General features: G+C 36.1%; 2 protein-coding genes across 2 annotated transcripts; both read left to right on the forward strand.

The window, feature by feature from the left end:
• Nucleotides 1–1,034: 1,034 nt before the first annotated feature.
• LOC122013056 (very-long-chain aldehyde decarbonylase GL1-8-like) lies at nucleotides 1,035–4,971 on the forward strand. Its single transcript, XM_042569577.1, has 7 exons — nucleotides 1,035–1,137; nucleotides 3,281–3,418; nucleotides 3,656–3,801; nucleotides 3,928–4,047; nucleotides 4,118–4,330; nucleotides 4,418–4,498; nucleotides 4,651–4,971. Exons 1-7 carry the CDS (start codon nucleotides 1,108–1,110, stop codon nucleotides 4,718–4,720), a joined length of 798 nt encoding a protein of 265 aa, XP_042425511.1. The 5' UTR covers nucleotides 1,035–1,107; the 3' UTR covers nucleotides 4,721–4,971.
• A 1,488-nt stretch (nucleotides 4,972–6,459) lies between these two features.
• Nucleotides 6,460–7,547, forward strand: LOC122013072 (AT-hook motif nuclear-localized protein 19-like). The gene is made up of 2 exons (XM_042569578.1): nucleotides 6,460–6,566; nucleotides 6,706–7,547. The coding sequence occupies exon 2, from the start codon at nucleotides 6,796–6,798 to the stop codon at nucleotides 7,354–7,356; it is 561 nt and encodes a 186-aa protein (XP_042425512.1). The 5' UTR covers nucleotides 6,460–6,566; nucleotides 6,706–6,795; the 3' UTR covers nucleotides 7,357–7,547.
• The last annotated feature ends 2,206 nt before the right edge of the window (nucleotides 7,548–9,753 follow it).

Raw genomic sequence — 9,753 nt, forward strand, 5'->3', positions numbered from 1 at the left:
ACTAATTTTATTCTTATTTTATAATATTATTTTTTCTTTTTTTATCTTTGCCTTCTCTTCCTCCTTGCAAGCCCTCGCTTCACCTTTTCCTCCGTCTCAATCTCCCCCAATTGTCGTGGTCTTCGTCATGCTCTTCTCCGCATGAGATCAATTGATGACGCAACAGAAGAGAGTCTTCTCCAATGGCAGCGACGAAACCACTAGTAATAGCAACTAAAGCAGCAGAGCCTCTTGCAACGCCACCTGATTTTCCAGACACCTTTGACCCTATGAAAAAGGTCAAATCCCAGCCGGTTGCAGCCTGCTCCTTGGACTAGGAGAAGAATGGCAATGCCACTTCGACACTAACATGCCTCCGCAGCCTGTGGAGAAGGACTACGCAATGATCGTCGGACAAGAGGAGCTGAACCTTAGGTCTCCAACTTCAGACTAATTCATCGTGTAATTATATTGAAATTCTCCCTATCATCACCGATTCACCGATTAATACTTCAATTGTATTTTAGGAAATGACAGTAAAAAATGAGAAATCATGTTGGGAGACTTGGATACAAATCGTAAAGCATTGCTTCATTCGATTAAGAAGATTATATTAGATTTTGATGTAAATTAAGTACTTTTGTTACTCAAATTTCTATCCAAACTCTCAGTGAAATAAGATATTCAATTGTCATGTTGACTATAACACACAAGCTGCGGGAGACATTTACAAGTAGGGAACTTTAGAAAGAAGATGGAGAAAAAGAAAAATTAAAAAATATATAATCTTATCTTGTTAGAGAGGAGAGGACGATTTTATAATTTTATATATTTAATATTTTTTACTCTCCATTTTCTCTCAAACAAGGTAATAACTTCCCTCCCCCTCAAACAAGGTAAACATTGATACTTTACTTCCCCTTATTTTCCCATCTAAACAAAACCTTCCCAAACAAGAAAACAAGGGTAAAAGTTACCTACCCTGACTTTATCCTCCCTCACCTCCTCCTCCCAAACAGACCATTATTTAAACTTCTCCGCATTTCGTTTCGTCCGACGGATTGAGCTCTTTTTCCACGTCGCCGTCTCAGTCCTCGCATCGGCGGCTCTGCCGATCTCCGCTCCACCATGGCGTCGCTCATCGAATCGTGCTGGGGGGTGTGTCTCTCTATTTTAATATCTTGCATCGGAGTTCATGATCGGCTCGACATTGAAGATCGATGCCGGCGATATGCTCCCTCTTACGTCGCCGCCTCGATCATCTTGAAATCTGAGCGCCCTGTCGATGAATGTTCTTTAATAAATTGTTCTTGCAATCTGCATGTCGCCGCTTCTTATTCTTTGCTTTCCGCTGTTGATTTTATCGAAGGTTTGGATGAATTAACGTATTTACGTAAATTTTAGAAGTCGTTGTTGTCTGTTACATGATTTGTCAGCGATTTGTTTGAGAGCTCTTAGGCTTTGCGTTCAAAAGGTTCGGATTTCATTTTCTAAGTTTGCTATGTGATCGTGACGTCCAGTTGTCCGTAAGTTTCTCAGTGTGTGATTCTGGAGTTGTTCTTTTTGAAATAGTTTTAGAGTTGGTATTCGGATCTTGTTATCGGTCTTCTTTTGGCCATATTCTTACCATTTTAAATGCATGGCACTTTCTTTTCTTTTTCTTTAACAAGTTTTACTGATTACAATTACATCAGCCATTTTGATCTCTGGATGGATTCTTTTTTTACCTTTCGTTAAAACTGGAAGGCAGGCCACTGAAAGGATAAAAAAAAAATGACTATTGATGGCTGAACCAGAATCAGCCTCTGTACCTCATATGGACTTTTAAAAAAAGCCATTTAGATTACCTATTTCACTTTTGATGGAGAAGGATAATGAGATTCTACCTTTCCAAATATAATGTTGCGAGGATAATGAGATTCTACCTTTCCAAATATAATGTTGCAAGGATGATGAGATCACCATGATGTTACAAATATAATTTCTAACTGCTCAATTGTCTTTTCATCTTTCTTTTAGATATTTATTTTCATTAGTTTGTTTGTCAAGTTCAGTCGATTAGATGGTAAATTTTTTAGCTATAGAACTTTTAGAGTTTTAGTATGTGCATTTGTGCAAAATCAGATGCATGTGCTTTATTGAGGATATTTTATGGTGACTATGCTTTATTGTGTTTTATCTGCATGATTTTGACTTCTGTTTTTTATACAAATTCATCGGACTTTGATTGTCCTAGTTGTGGATAGTTGTCCTACACTTCTATACTTGCAATTTAGAAGCCCTAATTTATGAACAAGAAATTACTCTCCATAACTTTCTGATCTGTGTAAAATCTTAATATCAGTGATGATTGAAATGAACACATTTCTAGCTGCCTAAATCTTGGTAAAGTAGAACCTTATTTATATTTGTTGTTTTATGATCAGCATATCATTCTTATTTCTTATAAATTCAAGAACTGATGATCTTTAAGTACATGCATGTTATGATGCTTGTATAAAATCAGCCAGGTGTGGCTTAAAAATCGACCACATTTACTTTCAACTTTCAAGGTTAAAAGATCGTGAAACTAGAAAAATTGCACTATGATGTTATGAACATATCCTAAAATTTACCCACGAACTCTATAGCTACACAACTTGAATCAATTTGAGAAGAAGGTTAAATAAAAGAAGACTGAAGAAAACTCTCTAGAACTGAATGTATATAATTTTGGTTGTCTTAGGTATAACTCTTGATTTATTCTTACAGTGAAATTGGTTAGATCCATGCCCTCAATTGTGACCTGCAGCATTTTTTTTCTTTTTGCTATTTATCAACTTCCAGTGTATTGGGATTTCTCTCGAGTTTGACTTCTTGAATATTAACACAATATAAAAAAAAACATTAAAGACGACTGAAGGATTCTAGAGTTAGAGACTTGAAAAGTTCAGAGTAGAAGATTTAAGGAGTAGTGGGGCCAAAGAAAAAAGAATAGTCAATTTTATAAAAAATATATTTTAATTGATTTGGTTATTACTAGCAATATGGACTTGCATAGAACTTGAATAAGGGATAGGATTCATTTAGTCGATCCTAAATAATTGGGAACAAATATGGCTTGATGATCACAATGACTATGATGACATATCTCTATTCAGTAAGTTATGGCCTTCTTGTGAGCATGTGGGTTTGGACTTTCTGCTAGATGTTTATTCTTATTTCTATCTTTACACTTAAAATTAAAATGGCTTATATTAACTTAATTGTAGTGCCTAAACAATTAGTTAATTCCTTATAACATTTGATCTTTGTTATGCAGTATCTTATCACACATTTCAGTGAGTTCCAGTTGGCTACTATTGGCACCTTCCTGATTCATGAAAGTGTATACTTCTTATCTGGACTTCCAACTCTATATTTTGAGAGATCAGGGTTGTTCAGAAAATACAAAATTCAGGTTGAACTTGTAATAAGATGCACCTTTTATTTTAGAGTTCATTGAGTTTTGAATCATTTTTCTGTCTAATCTAGTATTATTTTCTGTTAAAACCTGTGATGACTTATATATCTGCTTTTCTACTTCTAGAATTTACTTGGTAACTATGCTCTGCTCTTGTCCAATTATTCTGAAAGTTATTACAAGAGTGTTTTTAGTTTGATTGTTGCATCCTAATGGTCTATTAACATTTTTCAGAAAAAGGTCAACACTGCAGAAGTACAATGGAGATGCATTTTGCGCCTAGTCCTTTACCATGTATGCGTCAACTTACCGCTCATGCTCATTTCTTATCCTACTTTCAGATTCATGGGTCTGAGAAGCAGCCTTCCATTGCCACCCTGGTATTTCCATCTTCTCTTTACTTCGCATTGCATGCATCTCAGATTCTTTTTGGAGCCATTTTAAGCTCTTGTCTCAGATTATTTTTGCACTTTCTTACAAGAAGCTTCTTTTTATTTCCCTTGTAGGAGTGTTATTGTCTCTCAAATTATCTTTTACTTCATTGTGGAAGATTTCGTGTTCTACTGGGGGCACAGAATACTACATACCAAATGGCTGTATCAGCATGTTCACAGTGTGCATCATGAGTAAGTCAAATTGCTTCTCTGAAGATTCATGTGGTGTTATCTTCTTCTCTAACAGCTAATATGGTCTCAGACATGCTACGCCTTTTGGACTGACTTCTGAATATGCACACCCTGCCGAGATCTTATTCCTTGGCTTTGCCACAATATTAGGCCCTGCTCTAACTGGTCCCCATCTCTTTACACTCTGGTTATGGGTGATAGTTAGAGTCCTGGAGACAGTTGAAGCTCACAGTGGATACCACTTTCCATGGAGTCCCTCAAATTTCATTCCACTGTACGGAGGGTGAGTTTTGTGATGTCAGAATATATGATTGATAATTTTCTAATCCTATGTGATATTAGTTTGATATCTTCATTATTGTTTCTGCAGGGCTGATTTCCATGACTATCACCACCGTTTGCTTTATACTAAGTCGGGCAATTATTCATCAACTTTTACTTACGTGGATTGGTGAGTAGAGCTTATTACTTTTTAAACTTGGTTGAATCTGCTCTGTTATTAAACTTCTTTAACTAGCACACTTTCTAAAATGTGTGTTGGTTCAATTGTTAATACCCAGTTGGAGAGCATCATTTTCTATGTTTTAATGTGTATTCTATCAGGATGTTTGGCACCGATAAAGGCTATTGGAAGTTGAAGGCTGTTGAGGAAGTAGAAGGAAAGAAGTATTAAGTAGTGAAATATTTGCCGACATCTGCCTATCCGATCGCATCACAGCATCATCTGAATTTAATTTGTCCTTTTATCCGTTTCCATTGCAAATAACAAGGGCTTCCAAAGAGTCCTTGAGGAAAGACAATTTGCTAGTCATCTGGGTACTTCATTTCTTGTAGAGTTCTCTTTTGACTGTTGGAGTAACAGCTGAAAGGAATATTGATGTATGTGACAGCTTACAATTTGGTTGTAATGTTTGGCATTTGCAATGTCCTGGTCCATCGACGCACTATTTGGCTTGAGGTCAAATTTAGATATCTCCCTCTCTCCTCTCTCCTCTCTCTCTTTGTGGACGAGATCAAATTCGTGATTTACCTCTTCCGTGTTGACTTAAGGACGGATTGACGGGGACGCTAGGGGCAAATGAATCACCTTTTGTCACACGAGATCAAACTGAATTAATTAGCTCCGTAGGGACACAACCAATGTTTTGATGGAATGGGCATCTTAGGATTATGTATTTCAAATTTTTGTGATTATCTTGCCAAGGCCATCTTCAGATCATCCTTTTGTGGTCATCCATTTGAGGCCAAGATCTTTGTCAAAATTTAACATATAAAAAGGCAGTCTAATGCACGACATATTTAATATTGATATTAGAAAAGAATAATTATACACAATCTTACTTTCCTTTTTAAGATATTATTCTCAATACTTGAACACCTCTAGATCATACAATAACAATTTTATTATTATGTCATGACTCTCGCCGAAGACCAAAGTAATGAGAAATAAATTTGATAAGTTTTTTTCGCAAGAAGGCAAAAGTAATGGGGCATATATTTGATAAGTTTTTTTTCACAAGAAGGCAAAAGTAATAGGACATATATTTGATAAGTTTCTTTATATTTAAAGGGATTATCATCGCTTGGATAAAGGAGTTGAGTTTTGAGGACTTCTTCCTAGGAACATCAATCATAAAATATTTTGCGGGTGCAAAATACCCTTGGCATAGTTGATAACTATATAGATGATTATTTCAATAGATTTTGTTAAGTGTCTGATTTCTTTATGCAAAGGGTGTTAGGATAAAAATATTTTGATTTATCTGCTTATATCTAGTTAGGGGTCAATAATATTAAACCGTCTGAAATACATATTATCAGCCTTTACTCTAATAACAAAATACTCAGGGCAAATAAGAGGACCACTCATATTCGGTAAATGCTTATCAGTGCACCGGCACATAAATTGCTCTAACAACAAAATTAAAATCACAATAAAACAAGAAGTGTTTCTACGAGGCTCAAGGACACCGCCAACGAACCTAAAATTTAGTTTTGGTTTTGCACTCGGGTATGGAGTGAAGAACACAAATCTTTTAGGCTATCAAGGAGTTAGGCACCATCATAAAATAAGAGAGGAGGAAAGAAAAAGAACTTAACACAACACATTTAGTACTTTGTGCTACTCTTAAATGTACTAAGATGCGATGAAAAATTAAGAGAGTTACATGTCTATAACATGTCGGTGGTGGATCATGCAAAGGCCAATAAGAGAACGTTGTTTGTCATTGTGAATTTACAAGGTTGGGACACTTATTGAGGGTTCTTTAGCAAAATAATTATATTATAATGTTAAATAGAATAACTTTACAAATATTAGTGTAAAAGTCATTACTTTGACCAAATTTTAGACGTCCAAGGAAAAGCACGGCTAAGGAGAACCAGACATCTTGCTCGGTATTCTGCCTCCGTATGTATATTAATGGAGCTAGCAGCAAGCAAGCACGCCCGCTGCCAGCTTCTTTTCCCTGCATAATTTATTTCTCCGCGTTTTGAACTGCTTCCGGTGAAGGTTTAAAGTGAGAGCAGTGACAGAGTTCCATATTCCTCGTTTAGTCGTCGTCGTCGTCGTCTTCTTTTCTCCTCTGTTTTTTGATCAATTATTTCACAGTGTTTGTTTGTTGACTGGTTCGTTAATTTGCGCTTTCCTTTTTTCAGGTTTTGGTCTAAAAATTGGATCTTGATGAACCCGGCGGGAATATAGACGACGACTGACAGTTCGCCGTACGACAAGACGCCCAATATCCCATGGCCACTGGCAATCGCCGCGGCGACGAGGGCAGCCACAAAAGCGACTCCGGCAATGGCAGCAGTTGGCGTCCCCGGCGAGGACGGCCGCTTGGTTCTAAGAATAAGCAGAAGCCGCCGGTCATCATCACCCGTGAGAGCCCCGACGCGCTCCGCCCCCACGTGCTGGAGATCGCCAGCGGCACCGACATCGTCGCGGCCGTATCCGCCTTCGCTGCGCGCTCGCAGCGCGGCCTCTGCGTGCTTAGCGGCAGGGGAGCCGTGGCCGACGTGACGCTCCGCCAGCCCTGGTTGGAGGCGGCGGCGGCGGTGTCCATGAAACTTCCCGGCCGGTTCGAGATCGTGTCCCTCCACGGGGCGTTCCTTCCGGTGCTGGCACCGCTGGGGGCGAACGGGCTGGCGGTCTCCGTTGCCAGCCGAGGGGGAGGGCAGGTAATGGGCGGGAATGTGGTCGGGAAATTGATGGCGGCAGGGACGGTGTATGTGGTCGCCGTTTCGTTCGGGAATGTGGTCTACGAGAGGTTGGCGGCGGACGAAGAGGCAGGGGCATCTGTGATCTGACGCCAGAACTCCTCTGAGACCGCCGCCGTGACTAAGATACTTTTTATATATATGCTTCTACTGCCTGATCTCAGTGCTAGGTCTTGTTCTTGTACTCGTAAAACATCAATTTCGTAGTAGATTCAGTCGCGTTGGTACATGGTAAAATTGTAAGCGGAAGGATGTCACTAGGTGTTCATTGCTCGATTTTTAATTAGGATGCACAAATATAGAATATACGCTATCCATCATATGAATATTTTTTAATTTATACTAACGATCGATAAAAAATTTTAGTGGACAGAATCGATCATCTTAGATTTTGTGTTGCATTATTCGTTTTTTTAATAGTAGAATTGTAAAACCAAAATTTCAATTTTTTAGAATTCAATCTATTTTTCTCCCTATGTTTAAAAAACTTTGGTTTCACTCCCTGCATATAAAGTTTCATTTGTTTCAACTCCCTCATGCAAATATCATTACCTAATTGCCCTTCAAATTTTTTAGGTACAAAAAGTCCAAAAAAAAATATAATTTATCTTAAATTCAGCATTTTAAATTAGAATTCAAAGCACTTTAAATAAGAATCCAGTATATTTCTATTAAAATTGACTCCTCATATTTTTTAGGTATAAAAAATCTAAAAATAAGTATAATTTCTCTTAAATTCGACACTTTAAACTAGATTTCAGTATATTTTCTATCAAATTGAACATGACTTTTTTTTCTACTTAATATAATTCAAACTAGAATTCAGCACAATTCAAAAAAAATCTAGTATATTTTTTATCTAATTGAGTATCATTTAAAGAATATCTAGTATATTTTTTATTAATTAAAGTGGAAAAAGAGTCGTGCTCAATTGGATAGAAAATATACTGAATTCTAATTTAATGTGCTGAATTTAATAAAAATTATACTTATTTTTAGACTTTTTATACCTGAAAATATCAGGAACAATTAGGTAAATTAGTGTCTATTATTTTAGACTAGGGAATGAAAATAAAGATTTTGATCAATGGGACTATATACAAAATTAAATTTATAATTGAAGACTGCATACAAATTTACCCTCTATTTTTTCCCGTTAGGAGGTTCTCTACCCATTGGATAGTGGAATGACCCTTTACGTCATAAGTTAATTCATTGGCCATGATTCAATGACTAATACAAGTCAACCAAATATCATATCTTATATTGCTGAGGCTTATGATAAAAAAAACAAAAAAAAAAAAGGATAGGGATAGATGATTTGTAATTGTCTCCAAATTGTGATCGTGATTGGATCCTAATTGGTTATGATCTCTTCTTGAATTCATCGTCCCTCTAAATTATAATCTGGATCAGGACGGGTACTCGACAACCTAGCCACTTGTCCACCATCGGTGGGTTTTAGCCATCCGTCCCAGTCCAAACTATAACCTAAGGGGAATGGTGAATTTAAGAAGGGATCGTAACTAATTACGATCGGATCATAATCACGATTTGACTATAATTATAAGTGGTACATCTCGTATTTTATTTTTTTTATGGACTAGAATATCTGATCTCTAGATTATTACATCTCTAGTTCACATAGAATATTGGGATTTTGGATTATTCATCGTGAATATTTTTTAATTTATCTTTATTTTCGATGAAAAATTTTTATGGGACTAAATCTCGTCTCAGATTTTATATGACATTATTCATCTATCTATGTTACATTATTCATCTCTTTTTTTCAGAGGGTAGAATTGCCAGACCAAAGTTTCAATTTTTTGGAATTCAGTCTATTTTTCCTATCTAGGAGGTTGCTCTACCCCTTGGACAGTGGAATGACCTTTTACATTACCATAGTTAATTCATTGACCAAGATTCAATGACTAATCCCACTCAACCAAATATCATGCCTTAATTGCTGCGTCTCTGTAGTTCACACACAAAGCACGGTCAAATCTTACCCATTCATTATCATAAATATAATTAAAACTATTTAATGGACTGTTTTAATCAAATTTGATATTGAAATTCTCGAAATAAATTATTGCTCCAAGGTCTCAAAAGCTAATTTTATTAAATTTTAAATAGTTCTGACTAAAATATTTGATACAGGCCAAAGAAATTTACGAAGGACAGGAAGTCGTAAGAAATAACCAAAAAGTATAAGTAAAGATCACAACACAACAAAATCTCAATTATTAACTACGTAAAAACATACACACACAGTATTTAGTAATGGTCAAAAGTAATGCTAATAATAATAATAACAAAACGTTAACCATGATGAAATTTTAAATAAGATATTTAAATTTAATTTCATGTGTTATAATTTTAATATGCAAGAGAAATAAATTTCAACATTTGTTACTTCAAGATTATTGAGTAGAAAATTAATAATCTTATTATTTTATTAAAAAGTTTCCCCTTTACTAATTA

This window comes from Zingiber officinale, chromosome 1A (assembly GCF_018446385.1).
Source record: "Zingiber officinale cultivar Zhangliang chromosome 1A, Zo_v1.1, whole genome shotgun sequence".
Classification (NCBI taxonomy): domain Eukaryota; kingdom Viridiplantae; phylum Streptophyta; class Magnoliopsida; order Zingiberales; family Zingiberaceae; genus Zingiber; species Zingiber officinale.

Bases quoted from the DNA above. Each gene is read 5' to 3' on its own strand.
- LOC122013056 (XM_042569577.1), top strand. From the start codon at position 1,108: ATGGCGTCGCTCATCGAATCGTGCTGGGGG. The intron at 4,048-4,117 runs GTAAGTCAAATT...ATATGGTCTCAG, and splicing joins GTTCACAGTGTGCATCATGA to ACATGCTACGCCTTTTGGAC. The intron at 4,331-4,417 runs GTGAGTTTTGTG...TTGTTTCTGCAG, and splicing joins TTCATTCCACTGTACGGAGG to GGCTGATTTCCATGACTATC.
- LOC122013072 (XM_042569578.1), top strand. From the start codon at position 6,796: ATGGCCACTGGCAATCGCCGCGGCGACGAGGGCAGCCACAAAAGCGAC.